At 35.5% G+C, this 23,634-nt stretch overlaps 1 protein-coding gene across 1 annotated transcript in view; it reads right to left on the bottom strand.

Annotated features, from left to right (window-relative positions):
* The window catches only part of LOC138324794 (multiple PDZ domain protein-like), a 179,374-nt gene that overhangs the window by 129,837 nt on the left and 25,903 nt on the right, over positions 1-23,634 (bottom strand). The window contains 1 exon segment of the mRNA XM_069269944.1: positions 7,061-7,283. Coding sequence (XP_069126045.1) covers positions 7,061-7,283 — 223 coding nt within the window.

Raw genomic sequence — 23,634 nt, 5'->3', positions numbered from 1 at the left:
AGAGACAACTTACATACCAAATCCTGATATCACGTCAGAGACAACTTACATACCAAATCCTGATATCACGTCAGAGACAACTTACATACCAAATCCTGATATCACGTCAGAGACAACTTACATACCAAATCCTGATATCACGTCAGAGACAACTTACCAAATCCTGATATCAGTCAGAGACAACTTACATACCAAATCCTGATATCACTCAGAGACAACTTACATACCAAATCCTGATATCACGTCAGAGACAACTTACATACCAAATCCTGATATCACGTCAGAGACAACTTACATACCAAATCCTGATATCACCTCAGAGACAACTTACCAAATCCTGATATCACGTCAGAGACAACTTACATACCAAATCCTGATATCACGTCAGAGACAACTTACCAAATCCTGATATCACGTCAGAGACAACTTACATACCAAATCCTGATATCACATCAGAGACAACTTACATACCAATCCTATATCACGTCAGAGAGACAACATTATCACCAAACTCCTGATATCACGTCAGAGACAACTTACATACCAAATCCTGATATCATGTCAGAGACAACTTACATACCAAATCCTGATATCACGTCAGAGACAACTTACATACCAAATCCTGATATCACGTCAGAGACAACTTACATACCAAATCCTACTATCACGTCAGAGACAACTTACATACCAAATCCTACTATCACGTCAGAGACAACTTATATACCAAATCCTGATATCACACCAGAGACAAACTTACATACCAAATCCTGATATCATGTCAGAGACAACTTACATACCAAATCCTGATATCACGTCAGAGACAACTTACATACCAAATCCTGATATCACATCAGAGACAACTTACATACCAAATCCTGATATCACGTCAGAGACACTTACATACCAAATCCTGATATCACGTCAGAGACAACTTACATACCAAATCCTGATATCACGTCAGAGACAACTTACATACCAAATCCTGATATCACGTCAGAGACAACTTACATACCAAATCCTGATATCACGTCAGAGACAACTTACATACCAAATCCTGATATCACGTCAGAGACAACTTACCCAAATCCTGATATCACGTCAGAGACAACTTACATACCAAATCCTGATATCACGTCAGAGACATCTTACATACCAAATCCTGATATCACGTCACATCAGAGACAACTTACATACCAAATCCTGATATCACGTCAGAGACAACTTACATACCAAATCCTGATATCACGTCAGAGACAACTTACATACCAAATCCTGATATCACCTCAGAGACAACTTACCAAATCCTGATATCACGTCAGAGACAACTTACATACCAAATCCTGATATCACGTCAGAGACAACTTACCAAATCCTGATATCACGTCAGAGAAAACTTACAAACCAAATCCTTTTATCATGTCCACACCAATTTGTATCATTATAGCTTCAAAATCCTTTCATAAAATCAGATACATTTTTAAATTGACCAAATATTGTTTTATATGATTTTTAATTATACACACATAATTCCTGTTACTAACGATGCTGTAATTCTGTCCATCGACACCTGACCATCACACAGAGTAAACAAACCGTACAGATAGAATACTGTATTATATTACCTTTATAATTATTTGTGATAAATGCCTATTCGAGATCCAATTTTAATTTTTGAAAATGAAATTAAACACTATCAAGTTGAAGTGCATCAAGCAATAATGATAGAATAGTGCTCCTAACTTGATGATATCTATTCTATATCTTAAGTCATTTTCCACCTGAGACCAAACCCCAATAATGATTGCCATTAAAACCTTGTCGCTGACTCTCTGTACGGCATTAATGATGGCACTATATACAGGAATCTGAGCACCAAGTTCACCTCACACTCTATCAAATTTTACTTCACCAAACTGAAACATTTCACAGTCCCAGAGGCCACATGTATATTTTCCAGATTTCAGTAAAATATCAGAAAAATAAATTGATAGAGGCAGCCGATCGAGGATATGCATATGCAAAACGATAACTCAATTTACTCTACTTTGCCCAAATAAGCATCACAGTGAAGAACCTTTTAGTATGATATTAACCTTGAGTAGCACAATGTCTTGATCATTTGCTGAGATGAGAACACAGTACACATGCATTGTAATGCCCGTCATTTCCATAATTAGAAAACACTGAAGCCAGAATATTTCTTCTTTGATGATATCAACAGGAAACAAAAGAAACATTCAATTACGCGACAACCTGAATCTACAATGAGGCTAAACCCGAAGAGGTGAGAAAGATCAGTAAAATCAAGTCATTTTATTTCCATATCTGTTTTAGTCACAGAGCTACGAAGTTTCGCTGCCTCTCTTATCTTGCCAAAACAATAGTTTTCCTTGCAATTGGTACCTCCAAAATTATCATGTACCTCTGTTAATTATCACCATTAGCCAGATGTTTCAGGAAAGGATCAGTGGCACCATACATGACTTCCAAGGCTGAGATGAACTTTTATTATTTTGACAAAGTGCTGTATCAGTAGAGAAGCTGTACCTCCATTAATGAGGTAAAGCGTGATTACTTTGATATATACATATATAGAGCTCTTTCCCAGCTGAGAAGTGGTACCTCCAATGTCATAACTGATAAAATACTGTTCCAGCACAAAAAGTTTACCTCAAAAGTTAAGATAAACTTCTCTTAATCTGATGAAGTCAGCTCCTCCAGCACAGAGAAGTTTATCTCAAGAGTTGAGATTAACTTTTGTTAATTTGATGGAGCGCTAGGTTCTAGCAGAGAAGTGGTACATCTCCTCCAAAGCTGTGATAAACTTCAGATACTTTGATGAAGCGCTGTAATTATAACTCAGTAGAGAAGTTTATCTCTAAAGCTGTGTTGAACTTCTGTTATTAAGATCGAGCACATTTCCAACAGAGAAATGGTACCTCTAATTGAAATTGAGGTGAACTTCTGTTACTTTGATAATGCTCTATTCCAGTGTCTCTGATCGATGTCAGATCCTCCCAAGTTGAGACGAGCTTGTATAAATACTGTGACGGAGCGTTGTTTCAGTTGAGCAGTGATACCTCCAAAATTGAGCAGTACCCCTGTTTTGGTGCATACAATGACGAGCCGTGAAACATTTCGTGGCAGTGTTGACACTATACCGGCGGAGGGATGGGTACGAGAGATTATTGATCTTTGAATGTGAGGTTTGTCTCCGACTCAATTATGACATAGTCATTGAAGGTATGGGTCTGTGCCATAACGTCTGCCTTTCTAACCCCGTAACATTAGACTGGTGGCGACCCCTGGTGGCGACCCCCGGATTTAATTACCTTAAACAGCCCGGAGGGGACCAATCAAAATACATCATTTCTTTTACTCTAAGCTGACAGCCTTTACAACCATCATTACACCATTCCGTATCTTCTCTTCATTCCACTTTCAATTTTCACAACGAATATTCTCTTTAAGTCGGAATAGTCTCTGAAGTCATATATATATGTCAATCTGGTTTTTTCATAATCTACCTGTAGCTCAAAGACACATAATATGTGTAAAAAGTACATTATTTCTGATCCAGATAACAAATCACCATTTAAAAGATACTGCAAGACTCTTTTCTTTTAATTTTCGAAAATCTTAAATCTTCCAAGATACTTTCATGGAATTACCCTGGTTTTTGGTTTTGGTTCTGTACAGAGTTGAAACAATCCTGAGAATTGAATTAATTTCCCCATGAAAAACAATTAGTTATAGTACCTAATTACAAGCATGTTACTGTTAATTGATTAATTAATACCGAAGTGCAAAACAAAAAACACTTGTACATATCAACTCTGTAAAAGTATATTTTTGTAGACTTTTAAACATTTCAAATCACAGCTTAAAACAATGAACATGTCAAATAAAGCATGGTCAGTTTGACCTGAGAAACTAACTGAATTAACTCTTTATATAGACCCACTTTCAATCTAACCATGCCCATGTCTGAAATCAGGCAATGTACAAGTATAGCTGACTTTAGGTACCATTTCTCAATCACAGAATCTACTACAACAAATATACTCAGCAAAGCTCAATTAGTAAAATAGTAAATTCATCAAGTTTAAAGGTCACAGTTTCTCAAGAATGATCAGTCAAGTATAGGGTCAAAGGTCAAATCTTAAGGTCAGACGAAGTTCTATAAAACAGACGAAGTAGAGGTCAATAAAGGTCAAATCCTTCGGTCTGAATGACATTTTGAATAGCGTTTCATGAGCCTTATAAACATGTATGTATTAAGTTACATCACAAGATTTTCCCACATTGTTTTAGAAGCTCATTTCATTCAAAACCCCGCATCAGTTTCCAACATTACATAACAACTGCAGTGACATATGCAATAGCCTGCATCCTAACAAATTTGAGTAAATAATCAGTTGTACTTATGAACTTCCATCGCCTGTACAATGTAATGGGTTTTAATATTAACAATTTTGATGGTGGTTCATGGTACAGACGAACTCTCCAATCTATTTAAATATATAAAAGAGCGATTCCAACACGGTAGTTCCTTCCAGTAAGCTGATTTTTTCGAGGACGACTCACCTAGAGTCGAAACATGTCAACAACTATCTGATTAAAGAATCAGCTTACTGGAAGGAACTACCGTGTTGGACTTGCTCTTTTATATATTTACCTGGATTACAAGTGAGGCCTCTGTATTCTTTTGAATCCACGGCGGTTCCATCAAGAATTTCTACATTTTCCATAACCCAGGACGTTGCGCATCCACCCCCCGTAGTGATTATCTCTAATCTATTATAATCAGATTTGAAATATTCGTGAGATTCTGTTAGTTTACTTAAAATGACCATTGACTTTTCCCTTAACATTGTGTTTCTAACACAGTGCTCAGAGGGTTCAAAGGCCAATCTTTAAATAAGCATTGCCCAAACCAAAATACACACACAGACAAATTGATTAATTGTATTGTAGTTACTCGCCCTCGTTAACATATCAAGGGAGATAACTCAGCTGTCAGTTGCCCCGATTCACTTTATTCTATAGTGTACCAACTGTTAGACCATGTTTGACTTGAACTAGATATATTACCACTGTAGATATTAGCAAGTGCCTTTATTGTCTTCAGATTGTAAAATTGTAATGTCTATATTAAATTGAATTCTCACTTCTATTTTTACCTTTGATATTAAAATCTAAGTCATTCGTGAATGATAATGCTATACTTTTGAGCATTACAAACCAAACCGACTCAAATCTTTAACACTTTAGGAAGTATCTTTATCACTGAGCATTTATCCTACTGAACCAACTATATGACATCAATTTTGAAATAAGCTGTTTTCTCAAAAATCTATGATTAAAAATGAATTTTTTAGAGGAGACATATCTTGAATTCCAGCTTTCCAGATGCCTGTAATTTATATGTCATATACTGGAGTGACTATAAAATTTTTAATGTGGAGAAAATATAAAATGTAGGCTTTCTTTTACATGATCACCACGAAAACAAGCATAAGATGTCCAATTTTCAGGGCACAAAATCAATACATTTGTATTATTTTTTGACAAAAAATCATGTCTTTCCATGTCTTGGCTTACGGCTGATCTACTGGTGTACTCAAATCATCTCACAATCGTTTTTGCTCAGTTAGAACTACAGATGTCATTTTCGATTGTCTTTCTCAGAAGAATTTCAACATTTTTACTACTGAAATGTCATCCCATCGATAAAGAAAGGAAGCATAACTTTTATGATGGTCTGGGGGAAATAAAGTCCAACATTTCAATTTATTTTGGCTCTGTTTTTTGTGGATTTTTGTTACAGCTGACTTTCTGGATGATATCTTTCTTCAACACTGGTCAGATTTCTCATATACAACAGATTCAAATATAGACTATTCCGTCTTTGCATATTACAGAGTTAGCTCCCTTGCGGGTAGGTATCAATTGTTACGTCATTATTTTGTGAGCACAATTCAAGTCATTTTCTCCGAAACGTATGACATTACGCCTGCAAACACATGACGTCACAATCAACATCTACCCGCAGGTGCAGATAACTCTGTCATGTAATATGCAAATTTGGAATATGGCAAGTTAACGTTATGGCTTTAGATCATTTTTTATTACAAATATCTTTCATTCTCATAATGTAATTGAAACCTAAAAAAAAAAATGTTGAAAATAAAATTATTTCACATCACCAGCTAATTTGTGACTTTAATTTATGTCAGTAATAATGTTATATCAATATACATACTTTAACAGTAACATTATTCTAGTTCGTATTCCTGAAAAGAAATTTTGTGCTAAATTTCATTGCACTAATTGTGTTCTGTTTTTGTTATTAAAAAATTATAACTGTGAATGTAAAAAGTCATTGATATTATTAACGTACCTGCTCAATATCAACTAAAGCTTGAATGCATCAAATTGCTATGCCTAATGAATATCAATGGAAACAAGCATAAAATCATAAGATACATAATCATGAACTTATGTAAATGTGTTGTCCATGGTGCCCCCTTGTCATACAAGAGTGTAATAATTCCATCATGATTTCTGATAATCGACCCTCAATCACCAGAAACCGGCTGCCACCATGTACACTTTTAAATCTGTTGATGATCTTTTGTACATAGGGAAATCAGCGTGTTGACCTTGAACTATTGAACTTGAACTATCAAATGCTTCCCCTGAATTACCACCTTATTTACTGATCCTAACGCAATTTTGACATTAATCTGTTGCCTTTGAATCATCAAATGATACACCTTCAAGGATTTCTGCTTTTCCTGCATGGATTCTAACCTTGACCTATTGACCTTCAATCATTAAATGTCACCACCATATCTTTTGATCCTTGACCTAATTTTGACATTGACCTTGAACCATCAAATGTCACTCACCACTATATCTACTAAACCCGACTTCATTTTGATTTCTGACTTTGACCTATTGGCCTTGAACCATTAGATTTCACCCACCATATCTGCTGATTATGACTTAATTTTGACCTTGACCTATTGACCTTGAACCACTAAATGTCACTTACCACCATATCTGCTGATCCCGCATCAATCTGGACATCAGTCTGTTGATCTGTAAACTTGTCTGCGTTGACGAGGTCGGGTTGCTGCGGAATAGGTCCACGCGCAACAATCAGTTCCACAAGCCCACGCGCACCCTGCAGGATACGGATAGCCTCCTGGTGGGAAATATCTATGGGCTGGCCATCAATGGCCAAAATCTGGTCTCTTTCTCGTAGTCGTCCATCTCTGAAACATCCAAAACGACAAAACTATCAGCTTATTGAACCTTATTGACCTTCAATGTATGTAACATTTGAATTTCTATGACAATGTCATACTGAAAATGTCGAAATCATCATATGAATATGTTTCAACTTTCAGTCAATGCAGTTTTCAAAGATGTCACCATCTTATAACAATGCTTCACTATAATTTTTAGCTTATTTACGGTTGGCATCAAAAAATCTCTATCCATGCTTTGCAACTGTTTTCTAAAAACTAGACTTCAAAATGCCCTATTTATTACTGTAAGATATAATTAGATGCTTTTTTAGAGATGACCCAAGGTATTTTGTCTTGTCATCGAGACACAGGATTTTTAATGTCATTATTCAACCTCTAGAGAATGTTGACCACTTTAGCAGCCGAGTGAATATTAAACTTATCCAATTATCTACCATTCCATAGTGAGACATATCAGTGCTTTTTATGGCAACTTAATTGCCTTAAGGTCTTTAATCTAAAGTGGTTTAGATGAGAGTGTAAAAGGTTTTGACATGAGTAAATTTTAAAAAATATTGTAAATTAAAAACAATTTGTGATGTCAATATGATAGGCGATTCCACCGATTACCAACCAGGTTAAAAAATACATTAAAACGTTGTATATATCATATTCGCTGTATTTAGTGCACAGAGAATTTATGAAAATGTAAAAGTGCCAAGAGAGGACGGGGGCGTATTAGGAAGCCAAAATATACAACATATGGACAAAAAAAATTAAAAAACAAAAGTCAGACATATTTCAATTCAACTCTTTCTGTACTTATGGCACAAATAATTTGCCTTCTTTTCCTTTTCAGCCACATTATTCACATGTGAAAGACTTGCAGGTTGATATAAATTTCATATAATTCAGGATACAATTCTGATGATTAAGTACCACCCAGTTGTAAACCATTGTTACACCCATGGAATAGGGGTGTTTATATAAATTCAACTCATTCAAAAGAGAAATTGAGGGCCACTTATAAGGGAGGGGCGCTGATTACAATAAATATGGTAGGTCTACGTCTCCTGAACATCTGAAGTAACTGTAATCTAAGAGTTACGTTCAAATGAACAGGGATGTCATGAACATTTATTTGGTCGTTACCCATGACAGGCAAGCATTTTAAAATGCCGAAGACATATATGCATGGTTGACGTGAGGAAGGATAATGGCTGGAATTGAAAGGGTATCAGTTCCATTTTGAATTTCTATGTTTAAAAGGCCGTTAACATACCGTTGTTGTCAATTTCTTTCACAATGCATGTAAATGGAAATCTACAAAAGCTTTCATACAATAAATCTTTCTTAGCGTTCTTAGAACCAAACGAATGACAAAGTCATTGATTATCGCTGCAATGGTACCTTGCAATTGTAGTGTCAGCACCTGAAGGACCGATAGATGATTCGCCACAAGAAAATGGTGTAACCCCAAAGGTTATCTAATGAACGCTACCCTGATCTCGGTACTTTAAGAAATATAAGCGTAACCAAGATATCAACGAAGCCAAGAGTGTAAGTAGTGAAGGTATTTAGAACTATATGTGCTATGGTTGCTGGCCATTCGGGATTCATTGTGTGTCCTTATGAGGTCTTGTACGGAATATGCCTCTGGTAAAATTGGCCAATATTCAGCATAGACTAGTATGTTGGCACGGCAGAAAAACAACGCCATTGTACAGGTATTGATTCCATCAGACCTGTATACCATCAGAATATAGGTATATACACACTGTCCCACAGGATTCCTGTCATTACACAACATTGTAAATCATTTGTATGGTCCAATGTTTCCAGAACAGAAAGCACTTACTCCTGGCCAAACATACCATCACAACTGTTAATTATTTACACCGGAATCATTTTGATATTACGGCTTTATTTTGATCACTTGCAGTTGTCAAATAAATCAATTCTCCCTTTCAAGATTAATTTCAGGTAACTGCATACAATTACCCATGAAAGCCATTCACAGTTATCAAGACAAAAGGGAATTCGCCAGATAAAACTGCATATTTCAAAAACATTGAATTTGATTATCTCATACAATATGGATCCCGTTCGCAGTTGTAAATCAAAAAAGAGCTTCACAGCTCTGAATTACCATATGATTGACGACTTAACAATTAATGTGATAAATGTGTCAATCAACATAGTTTAGTCAGCAGTACTGTTTTCTCCTAACGAGTTAAATGAACGAACTTATAATACTTGTGCAATTAAGAGTACAGAAGTGTCTACAGTTAAGCTATCCAGCAGTACTTCAGCAGTGCAAAATGCCTGCTCAAAACTTAAAAGCTGCTGTAGATTCTACTGAAATCTAGCTCCTGCTTTCTGTTGTTATATAGAATATGACTCGGGAATAACAGGATGACACAGAGAAAGCATCATACATTTCATGATAGTGAAACATGTATATCATATGTACTTTAAATATGTCCAACAATAGATATTTGAAATCACTTTTAACATCAGTATCAATTTCCCTTATGTAGTAACATGTAGAAAATGTTTTGACATCTCGTCGGCACTAAAATACATGAAAACGCACTCGGAGGCACTAAAATACGTGAAAACGCACTCGCAGGCACTAAAATTCATGAAAACGCATAAATCTATATGATAACAAATTGATGAAAAATCCCAAACTGCTTTTTCGAATGCTTTGAATAGCAACAAATCTCAAATCTTTTAACACACACATCAATTTCCAGGCAATCATGTTCATAGTACGCTTCCGGCAGCGGGTCATATTTATCTTATCATAAAAAAATCATTCTATTCTGTGGTTTGTAAATATTGGAACAAAGAAGTAACAAGATGACTGCACTTTTGGCTTGAGAATGGATTACATCAAGTCTGATTTGGTTTATGGCATACAATATAAATCAATGACGTCTGCGAAGAAGTTGAGATGGTGCGCAGGAGGATAGCTAGAACACCAGTGTTACAAACCAAGATGTACAAGGATGTGATAGTACCCCCGAGGATATCAACAGGATCAACACTGTAACACAGTATACGAAAATTTAAAAAAAATTGTAAAAGTCTAGTACAGCATATTTGGATTTACAGTAAAACCTTCCTTAGCAACAACTGCGGTGTGAAGACCACCTGCTTATACTGGACACCTCCGCATGGTAACCACCACTTATTGTAATAAGGGTTTGGATTTTCTTTATTTTTTTTATTTTTTTTTTCCAGTTCAACGTCATATTAACTACCAGGGTCATGTAAGAACATGCCAGGCTTGTTAGTGGAGAAAAGCCTGAAAACCAAAGACCAGAGTCTCAGTACCTTGCAATTGCCCCAACATGCCCGGATTCAAACTCGAGACCCAGAGGTGGATTCCTGGCTTGTGGTATTTTTATTATGTCTAGACATCTGAACCACTCAGTCCTCACTGTATTATAATTAAGACCACATGCTTTAAAGCTAGACTTTCTTTAGGTTCCATTTGACCAACTTTAACACAATTTAACCCGTATCTATGTCCCTGGGGTAGCTGTAACAGACAGCCTATCTATAAATATTTTTTTGTTTTGAAGGTATAAACCATCAAATGTAAAATAACATGCATTACGGTGAATTCTCTTCAAATATGTATAAGGTAACCATCAGCTACAACAAACGTCCCTCACCACTAATCAACAATGTTTTTTGTTTGGGCAAGGAACATTAACAATCACTGAAATCCCAGATAATAGTAAACTCCGGTCAATTAAAATCACATCGTTTTTTTTCTAAAATAATTATTACAAATCATATAGAAGATTACATAATTCCAAACAGAAAGGCGTCTTGATCGGTTATTCTGTTTTGTCAATGTTCATATTCAACAAACAACTACATTTTTCATTTTAGAATCTGCTTCCAGAATTGAATCAGGGATATTTTTTAATACAGTTGTAATTATCCATAATGGCAAGGTTTTAAATAAGACGGTTTGGCAGCTAGGGATAATGGTCTCTACTAAAGCAAATACAAATGTTAGGAGAAACAAAAATAATCTCAAGTTTTATAATAGTATATTATATCTAGAATATAACGTCAACCTTGTAGAAACAAATATTTTGTTGCTTTAAACTCAAGATTCATGTTATAAGAGTTAGTATTACTTAGATCTATATTCACAAACATATTTTTTTTCTCTTTTTTTTTAAACTATGAATATTATCACTTTTCGGTCAAAACAAGTCGATATGCACCATATACCTCTTTAACATGAAAGTTTTGAAGCAAGGTGTGATGGTGTGCTATCAACAATCAAATCATTTATTTTCTGTAACTAATTTACATTGTTCGTGTCTTTAAATAAATGGCTTGCATGGTTATAATAACAATGTATAATGATAGAAAATATTCATCATTCGATCAGGTTTGTTCTCTTGTTGATAATTACATTGTAAAATAGATTAACCAAATCTTCCACAGAAAGAATCTTGAGCTAATTAATCACTCATTTCTGTAATTAGGGCATTAACTAGATTTAAAAGCGGATTCAAATTTTTAAAAATCACCAGGAAAACGTAACTTTAATGGCTGCCAACTTTGATGAATTATTGACATTTTTGGACAGATCATAAAAACCTTGATGACGATATATAGCACAAGATTTCCTAATGTCACAAATGTCTAACAAGAGATTCCAAAGAGATCCTGGCAGCCACCAAAGAATGATCAATGTCAGATATTAATGGAAAGTAGGATTTTTTTTTCTTTCCCCCCTCCCTTTCTAATATTATACAAAGTAATAAATTGCCTACATTAATATCATGGTGGTCTATTAAACAGATCAAGATAACTGGCTAACTTTACTTATCCATTTTCAGAAATGTAACAATTAAACTATAGTAACCAATCAAATTGTGTCTCAACGTTTCAAATTCAAATATAAATGATGTAATGTGCATGGAAAGAAACCTTTACTGGCATTATTTTCAAAGAAACTTATCAGTTAGAAAAGTAAAAATTTTCTTTGTTAGAAACATTATGCTGATCATAAATACTATCACATTATTTTCAAGAAACAACTTAGTCACAGATATCTTTTAACATTTCCATTAAACTTGCCTCAGGCAATTGAAAAAATCACATCTCGATCCATATTCAATCTGACTCGGATTGCTCAATAGAAATATTAGACAATTGGCAAAATTACAGTCCACCAAAATTTTTGTTGAGATACCATATATGCAGCCTCCATAATTAGCTTACATAATAGGATAAAAACACAGGTAACAGAATAACAGGTAGGCCTCCGTTTTAATGCAACAGAAAAGGAGAAAATCATCTTCAGGCTCTGACTGTCTAAGACAAAAATGACCCCATCTCTATATGAAATCGTAACAGGACTTCATTATCTAACATGAAGCTAAAACCATGCCCCTTATATCATGATGAAGGCATAAAAAGAAATATTGTAATTTGAAACATGAAAATACAGTTAACAAAGAAAGGACCATACATAATGCTCAATATTTCATGATGATGGCACAAAACACATTATTGTTGTGTTAAGCATTTGAAAATACTACCGTATTCCACCCAATAAGCACCCATGTCCCTGTTATTATTGTAATTTGAAACATGAAAATGTCATTGTGACCTCATCAATTCTTAATAAGACACAGTTAACAAAGAAAGGACCATAAATAATGCTCAATATTTCATGATGATGGCACAAAACACATTATTGTTGTGTTAAGCATTTGAAAATACTACCATATTCCACTCAATAAGCGCCCATGTCCCTATTAGCGCCCCTCCCACTTTTGAGGATTGTGCGGCCATATATAAACACTAAAACTATCAAAACGGTATAGGTTTGCACTTTGCTTTGCACTTATTTGACTTATTAGCACCTTTTCATTTTTTCAATTTTTTAAACTCCCTGGATGCTTATAGGGTCTAATAAGGTAACCAGCTGACAGGTCATGTGTCATGGATACCAATATAACATAAGCTACAGCACTAATAGCTAACTGTCCTCTGGATTCTATAACGGTACATGTATTATTGTAACCTTTCACTAAGGTCATAAACTAGATGGACAAAGCGGCTGAGAGATTCCGAGACTCAATTTATAGAAGAAAGGATGTGATCTAAATATGGCAGCCAGGGAATTCAGTATCACAGAATGTCAAGTCCTGACATTTTAATTTCTTAAGCACAAAATTATTCTACTCGTAATAATTCTATCAAAATTGCATAAACTTCGTGATGCAATATCAAAATTTTCTAACTAATCAATTAAATTGAATTATCGTTACAATGTTTATTCTTTAGAGATATGGTTCAATAGATAATTTTCTTTTATAATGTTATTACTTCAATGAAATATGTCATAAGAAATCATAACCTGAAAAAGGGTTACGCTGGTTTGCATTTTTATAAGCTTGGTAAATTATCTTAGGCTTCAGATTTCTCTGTTTCGCGTAAAAAGAAAATTGCAGCTTTGTCATCATGGTATTAAGAGATATATAATGGCACAAATGCCATAAAATACAATCACCTGAAGTTTATAAGTCCTTGGGTAATAACATTGATCTCTTTTTCTACTTTTATTCCTTAAAATAAACCTCTGCTCCAGTCGTAATTAAATCAGAATCGCAACGAGTTAAACATTTGACCCTGACCCGCACGAACGCCCAGTCTCTGTAGTCAATATTGATTATTTTACTTGGGATAATTTCATTTGTAACACATTTGTTGGTACTAATTCACTCCCACTTGCTCTATAAATAGCACCATTATTGGTGGCTTCTGTATGTATCTGGCATGACTTACAACATAAAACATAATGGTTTGTGTGAACGGAGTCAGCTAGTGTTTATAACCCTGTCGTCAACCCTAATCAGCTTCATTAAGTTTTATAGTCGATGTCATTGTACCATGTCGTAACTGATGAACGCCAATACACAGAAATTACCGAAAACATACTTATTCTGGCAGTAGTTTTATTTTAGCACTTTTCGCCCTGTCTTTAAATCATTGATTCATGTACATGCAGCGCTAAATTCTGTAAAAGGGTTTTTCCGGTGTTGAACCACCAGATTGCCCTAATACATATCCGTGCCAATAAACCATCATTTACATTTTTCGATGTAATTGCTGATGCCATTCTTTGAAAGTGAGAATCCATACATGATATTCAGAGGTAGAAACTCTAGTGTATTGAAGGGACTGTAATTATTTCAGTTGGCATCATGACCACTGGAACATGTGGACATTTAAAGTGAACAGTCGGGCAAGGATGGCTAAAGACAGTAAAAATGGTGTGAATGTATCAAGAATTATTTCTTATGGAATAGAAAAATAAACTTTCTCGTCAAAATCTGTCTGCGTACGTAGAAATTAATTTAAAGTATAGGAAACCTAAAACGTCCTCCCGACTGACTATGTCTGTGGTTACATTTCCACGCAGCCTCGCTTTCAATGCTTTCAACTTTTCTTTCTTTCAATGGTCAGAACTGGGAAACATAAGCAGAACTTGACCGTCGTATTAATATGTGAGAACTTTTGGAAGGCCAATGAACGCATTTAGACTGGTTTTCTTTGCCCGACTATTCACTTTAATCCCAACCAATACAAATTTTATAGTGTAATTGCAGATGTCATTTTTTAAAACTAAAAACATGCAAGATCTTCACACGGTATTCAAAGATAATGCATAGAAAATTGCTCAAATTAATGTGCATTAGAAAACTCCTCAAAAGGCATGAAAGGTCAGTCTCAAAATTATCGAGAGATCACATGGTAGAGTTATATATCAAATGGATTTGTTTGTGTTTTAAGTCTTTAACTGCCTGGGTCATTATAGGACATGCCTGGGGTATAGAAGACGAAGGAAAGCCAGAGTACCAAGAGAAAAACCACCCACATATGGTCAGTAACTGGAAACTATCCCATGTGTGTTTGACAAATTTGTAACACTGAAGTGAAGGGCTTCGTGACAATAATTTGTTGATTGTTGGAAGATCCTGACCACTAAGGCCATTGTGATAACCTATTTCTACATATAGGAGAATTGGCTATTATAAAAATCAAAATCAGCGAGTATTTTCATTGGTTTAAAAATTTACTTTGTCAGCCCATAACGGTAAATATGGCATCACCGTTTGTAACGTCGCTTCTGATTGGCTGAGACAACGGCATAATGATTTCAAAGACAAAAGAGTCCCAAAATGAATTTCAAATACTGATCAAGAGGAAATCTTTTTTTAGTAAACTGAATTATAAGGATTAATTTGAATAGATTTTTAATGTTATGGAGATATAATTAAAACAAAAATATGGGTGTACTCTCTTTGTGGTTTACTTAGAGTGCACTCAGATTTTTGTGTTATCTCCATAACATAAAAAATCTCTTCAAATTAATCCTTAAATAATGTTTCTGAAGCATTCAAAACATAAAACAAGCTACATGTTAACAATAATGAAAAGACAAGGAAGAAAACAGAATTATTATTCATGAGAATTTATCAAAGAAAGGGCAGATCAACAATCTGTTATCCCCGTAGGCCAATCAGCTCTAATGTAACCCTTGATTATATATAGGGAAACAGAAATTTGCATATCACTGAATTAGTTGGCTAAGATTCGCAAGCCTACAGACTGTTATATACTGACAGTTCCATCAATGTCATGTGCAGTGAAATTTCAATAAATCTGCAACTGTATTAAAGCTTTCATTACTATTCATGAAAGAATTATCTTTTTTTTTTTTTAATTTCTATATGATGACTAATAGGATAAATACATCCAGGAGATGTTTAACTCCAAATTTACAAACCACTCTTGCAATTCCATAAACCTTCAGTGAGACACCAAGCATAATAAACAAATTCGCCAAGAAAAAAAATTGTAGCCTGTTACCACGGAAACGACTTACAAAAGAAGCATCAAGTTTGTAATGACAAAATACAGACATGACGTCGTCGCAGGACCATGGCGATAATAATTGGCATTGTGAGTGATAGTGAAATTTGTCAATGTGATGTCGTTCATCATTCTATAATTACATAACAGTATGGCCTGATTTATCACCTCATTAGTCGTTAATCACTTGATCATGATGGAATGTGACTATTTCGGGACACTTTACCTGGTTTGAAAGCCTATACCTAACAGAGTGCTATATTTCCATTCTGAAATAGCTTTGATGGAATCCACTTATCATATGTAGACATTTACACTGGAATCAGGTGACTGAAAGACAAATCTACATGCTTGTTTGTTTGTGCTTTACATCTCTATATCAATATTAACAGCCAGGGTTATTTAACTCATACACCCCTGAACACACACTTAGGCTCTTCTAAATCAAAGACTAGAACAGTCCATCATGAAATTTCAGGGGTAAATGAGATAAAGTTAAAGTTACACCAGGGAACAGTCTAAGAAAATATCTTAATTAATCAAAATCTTATATATTTCTTAAAAGAGATTTTTTGGCTTATTCACAACAGACAAAAGAAATTTGTTTATTGAAAACGATTCTCAAAAGCATTAACTATATGGTAAATATAGTCTGGTACACATTTTATGTTCAAAGCAGTAATAGGCTTAAACATGGGTAATCCTAAATGAATGCAAAACAATTGCACAAAAAAAAGCACTAGAAAATTTCTCCAAGAAATTGCAATCATCAGCATGCACAAAAAAAAGCACTGAAAAATTTCTCCAAGAAATTGCAATCATCAGCAGATTCTATGGTGGCCATCTTTGATGCTTTATGACATAATGGTGTAGTACCTGGCAACTGAACCACCTGGTTTTTGAGCCCACATCCCAGAGGTGGAGGAGGGCTTGTGGTAATATACTGGGACATCTTAACCACTCCCCAACCCCCTGATATAAGACAAGTAGGACAGACATGATCTTATAATTTGTAAGGGGAGATAATCCAAGAAATCTGCCTGTTAGCTATATCCAATTGAGACTTGACACCAAACAGTTCAACATGTATAACTTCTTGGATGAATGAGCTAGTTAGGAAATGCAACAATAAAAATGGAGGACGACTGCCTATAAGCCATTTGCTTTCCCTTACAGTCTCAAAGTTAAATACCAGTAAGTCAGTTCTTTGGGTTTAACTCTGAGAAAGGATTTAGCATACCTATATGAAGCTAGAGAAATTATCCTTACAATTAATGACCTTATTTCCCTTAAATGTGAAGAATAGAAAAAGAAATCATTCGTATTCATTTATAATTACGATATTTATTTAGCCTTGTTATAGTAAGGGGGTAGAAATGGCTAGGGTGAGATACAAGAGGACGTTACAGCTAGGATACAATATGGGACAAGACATGTACATGTCCACCCCGATTCTATCCCCTTCCATTCATTCCCCCTCTCCGCCAATGACAAGAAATATAAGATGTTGAATGCAATAGAACAGACATTGGTAACACTATCCATCCAAACCCCATCCAAACCCCTCCTAACCCATCAGTCTCTGAATTACTGTTAAGAACTGACCTTCAGAACATAAGGTATCTCCAAGTTATACATCAAGTCTATAGTACATCAGTTATTCATATTGGGTATATCCAAGTTACTGTAGTTTAAGTCTTGAATGGCACTTATAAATTTTATATTTTTTGTGCGGATCCAAGAGTACTCTAAATGTTATCAGAAACATAACAACACTATATTAAGTAATACATGTACAAGTGCTTGCATGTACTAAAAACAAGTAAACGTAAAATCATGATTCTCCACACTAATGTTAAAAGCTACATATTATTTGATATTTCCATCGCCGTCCTGGACCATCTGTTATCGAAAATACAGTTATTGTAAGTGAACTAATAACAGGTTTCCATCCTCTAACCATAGAACATAGGAGTTTGATTTATGATGTACGTATAATACATTGTATTCCCAACATCAGGATCAATATCAACGTACACTGAAGATAAACAGGTGCCTGTTCCATAAAACAGTCAAGTAGCAATATAAAAATGGAAAATACCTAAACTTATATTTAGAAAGGTAAATGAAAAATGTTGGATCGAATTGAGATGTGTACAAAACAACTGCAGATTTGTATTTCTAGCATAGATGACATCAAACAATGGCAGTTATTAACAAAATAATATGAATGATATTATCAACGTTTGTGCCTAGTATCTCCCAGCAGATTTCAATTAACGATGTGTTACAAATATCAAGAGGGGGTAATGGAAATACACCTCATTTGATCAGCATTCGATATATACATCACTTTAGTACATGAATGAGTAATTACATGGATGGAGTGTGTGGAGGATGTACATGTGTAATTACACAGACGGATTGTGTGGAGGATGTACATGTTTAATTACACAGACGGAGGAGTGTGTGGAGGATGTACATGTGTAATTACACAGACAGAGTGTGTGGAGGATGTACATGTGTAATTACACAGACAGAGTGTGTGGAGGATGTACATGTGTAATTACACAGACAGAGTGTGTGGAGGATGTACATGTGTAATTACACAGACGGAGTGTGTGGAGGATGTACATGTGTAATTACACAGACAGAGTGTGTGGAGGATGTACATGTGTAATTACACAGACAAAGTGTGTGGCTGTGTAATTACACAGACGGAGTGTGTGTGGAGGATGTACATGTGTAATTACACAGACATGTGTAATTACACAGACGGAGTGTGTGGAGGATGTACATGTGTAATTACACAGACGGAGTGTGTGGAGGATGTACATGTGTAATTACACAGACGGAGTGTGTGGAGGATGTACATGTGAGTAGGATTACACAGACAGGTGTGTGAGGATGTACATGTGTAATTACACAGACGGTGTGTGGAGGATGTACATGTGTAATTACACAGACGGAGTGTGTGGAGGATGTACATGTGTAATTACACAGACAGAGTGTGTGGAGGATGTCACATGTGTAATTACACAGTGTGGAGGATGTACATGTGTGACAGTGTGTGGGAGGATGTACATGTGTAATTACACGACGGAGTGTGTGGAGGATGTATGTGTATTTACACAGAGAGTGTGTGAGGATGTCATGTGTAATTACACAGACGAGTGTGTGGAGGATGTACATGTGTAATTACACAGACGGAGTGTGTGGAGGATGTACATGGTAATTACACAGACGGAGTGTGTGGAGGATGTACATGTGTAATTACACAGACGTGTGTGGATGAATGTGTAAAGAGATGTGTGGAGGATGTACATGTGTAATTACACAGACAGAGTGTGTGGAGGATGTACATGTGTAATTACACAGACAGAGTGTGTGGAGGATGTACATGTGTAATTACACAGACAGAGTGTGTGGAGGATGTACATGTGTAATTACACAGACAGAGTGTGTGGAGGATGTACATGTGTAATTACACAGACAGAGTGTGTGGAGGATGTACATGTGTAATGAGAGTGGTGGAGGATGTACATGTGTAATTACACAGACAGAGTGTAATACACAGACAGAGTGTGTGGAGGATGTACATGTGTAATTACACAGACAGAGTGTGTGGAGGATGTACATGTGTAATTACACAGACGGAGTGTGTGGAGGATGTACATGTGTAATTACACAGACAGAGTGTGTGGAGGATGTACATGTGTAATTACACAGACAGAGTGTGTGGAGGATGTACATGTGTAATTACACAGACGGAGTGTGTGGAGGATGTACATGTGTAATTACAGACAGACAGAGTGTGTGGAGGATGTAGGATGTACATGTGCAATTACATGTGTAATTACACATAGACAGAGTGTGTGGAGGATGTACATGTGTAATTACACAGACAGAGTGTGTGGAGGATGTACATGTGTAATTACATGGACTGAATACTTTGCCACTGTAAATCATCATGTCCCCGATTATTATAACATTTATGGCCAATTATATCAGAATGTATATATCTATTGTACTTGACCTACTATTCTACTGTATTGTGTGACTGCACTTTACTTCAATATGTCATTATATCAATTAATACTGTTAATTACTTTGGATGTGTGGAGGAAGCCACAGCGAACCACCATGTCCCTAATTTACATCTATTATGGTACAGCTAATCAGAAATCATATATATCATACTAATGGTCTATTGTTCTATTACATTGTTATTTTGTATTGTACTAGTTTCCTTTCTGATTGAACTACAAAGATACCATTAATCTTCATTAAACGGGGCATATCAAAAATGAAAGCATTAATCTGTATTTCTAATATGTCATTACATTAGTGCTACCAGTAGATTAACAAAGATACATTGTAAATGGGGAAATAAATTGGTTCACATGCATTTTTGCAACTGTGCAAATTCATAATTTTATTCTCTCCTTGATATTTAATCTAAGTAGGTCTACTAAGAATACCATACTATTTATTATGTTTATCACTTACAAGTAATAATTTTAGTGTAGGACAAATACAAAAATTGCTTCATTTTTCATTTTATGTCTTATAAAGTTATAAACACCAATGGTCACTAAAGTATATTGATTGACTTATGCACCCGTTCAATTATAACACAAGTGAATTAAATATTTAATTTGTAATTTCCGTATTAACTCAATTAGCGCCCATGTCCTTATAAGCGCCCCTCACCCTTTTTGAGGCCTTGATTTCAATTGCCCAGGCATAAATAAAGACCAAAACTACACAAAACTGTAAAGCTTTGCAATAACATTGTCTTATAAGTATCTTTTCATTACGTTTTTATCAAATTTTTAAACGCCCTGGGCGCTTATTGGGTCAAATACGGTAAGGGATATTAATTAAGGACAATGCTTATTATTTCTTGTATTTAAGCCATTGTACATAAAATGAAGATCATTTTATGTTTAAAATTCACATAATACCATAAATTCAATTAACACGTCATTGACTAAATACAAAACTCCAGACCAGTTCAATTACTCTTAGGGATGAATCAATACTGTCTTTGTCTGTGTGACTGCTCATACAAAAACCTGTTCCACTAATGTCCGACACACATTTCATAAATGTACCGTACATAAACACATGTTACACCTCTACTCTGAATGGCTTTTAAATAACACAGGAAAACAAAGAAAACAATCCATATTGATCATATCTACCCATTCAGAGGTAAAGTGATATCAAAAGCAATAACCTTGAATGGAGTTATCACAAGATTCCTTGCCTGGTGGCAGACTGTTCAGTGAAAAAACGATCCACCAGGAAAATGAATTGCTTTTGAATTTGGTTTGCTTTGTTTTAGTTTTAGGTACTATTAACAGTCAGGGTCATGCAAGGACGTCCTAGCTTTGATTTGGAGGAAAACCGGAAAATCCTATTATAAACCTCAGACCAGTGGCCATGGTCAGTACCTAGCAACTGTCCCACATGGAATTTGAACTCATAACCCAAAGGTGGAGGGCATGTAATAAATAATATGTCTGGACATCTTTTAAAACCACTTGGGCACCGCAGCCTGTTACTTTTTTAAATGCAGTGTAGCTTATCATATTTACGATATTTTTTCTTCTTTTGCTTTTCAATAAAATATTGCAAATTCCATATGTAAATACTATTTAATTATTACAATCATATAATTAACATTTAAAGTTATGAACATTTTCATTTTTGATTGGGTATATGAATTGTCACAGAAGCAGAAAGCCTAATGATCTGCATGTCAAGGCATAATGCATACGTCCACATTTACATCAGAAACACAGACAGACATGGTACACCTCCTGAGTTACTTCAGACACACAGACATAGTACACCTCCAAAGTTAGATCAGACACACAGACAGACACAGTACACCTCCCCAGTTACATCAGACACACAGACAGACACAGTACACCTCCCAAGTTAAATCAGACACACAGACAGACACAGTACACCTCCCAAGTTACATCAGACACACAGACAGACATGGTACACCTCCCAAGTTACATCAGACACACAGACAGACATGGTGGACCTCCCCAGTTACATCAGACACACAGACAGACATGGTATACCCTCACCAGTTAGAGCAGACCACAGACAGACATGGTACACCTTCCCAGTTAGAGCAGAACACAGACAGACATGGTACACCTCCCCAGTTACATCAGACACACAGAACAGACAGGGTACACCTCCCCAGTTACATCAGACACACAGACAGACAGGGTACACCTCCTCAGTTACATCAGACACACAGACAGACATGGTATACCTCACCAGTTACATCAGACACACAGACAGACACGCTACTAAATTTTGCCAATTTAATCTGAGTGACAGACATGTTTCACTTGACTGACAGACACTTTCTCCTGCAGCCTGCCTGGTTTTCATGTAGAGACTTAATTATCTTGAGACCTAATGTTTGCCACTGGCTATCAGGACACAACACCAAGAACTTACATGATCATTATTAATGCAGGTCTTCATATAAGTTGCATGGCTTCCACCCCTACAGGTACACAGAGCTGTATTTCCTCGTCTTACCCCCTAGGTAGGGCTTTCCAATGAAACTTTAACATCCATACACGCACATGTAATCACGTATCCCAAAAGAACTATTTCACTGTTTTAAAGATGTTAGCATTAAAATTGTCTCGTCTAATAAACTGATGCTAAGTCTATAATGCACTAACTTCATGCTCATATATGTACCTATTACACAAGAACATACCACTTGTTGCATGTATTCAATTTCTTCTTAACTTTTACGATTGCTATGTGCATTGAATACTTCTTTCATTAGATATATATATATACTGTTGGACCAGATTCTGCAACAAATATTACTAATGAGAAATCTTCAAAGACTGGATTGTGCATTGAGCCCTTTGACAAGAATTCTGTAAGTCCATTGCAGGTATAAAGCTAAGCATTACGGGTCAGGCAACCTTACACTGGTAAAGGTTGATGGATTCCACACGCCAATTGGTTTGTTCTGATAATCTCTTCACTACAGGATCTCTTGCTATTTCAGAATTTCTCCATTATAATATGATCCTTCACTTCTGTGCATACAATAGTCAAGAAAAGCCAGTTACCAATGGAAAGTTGATATTTATACACAGTTGAGAATCAAAGACGTCATGCTATTATAATCATCCAAGAAATGCAGTTTTGTTGAGTCCCATGTTTTTAATGTAGACATTCTAGAGGAGCGTTGTTTTGATCCCGTTACACTATAATGAGTATATATCCCCTATTGGTGGTTGTAGTCCGATACTGATACTCTACGACATATTAGGTTTCGTCTGATTACCAGAAAAACTAGTCAACGGAGAGTTGGGTCATGACACTAATTAATTAGCACTTCAATATTAGCCTACTGCTATATCGGGGGACAGTCTATATATATATTGAT

Source organism: Argopecten irradians, chromosome 6 (assembly GCF_041381155.1).
Source record: "Argopecten irradians isolate NY chromosome 6, Ai_NY, whole genome shotgun sequence".
NCBI lineage: Eukaryota > Metazoa > Mollusca > Bivalvia > Pectinida > Pectinidae > Argopecten > Argopecten irradians.
This window is presented reverse-complemented; position numbering and strand designations above follow the sequence as displayed.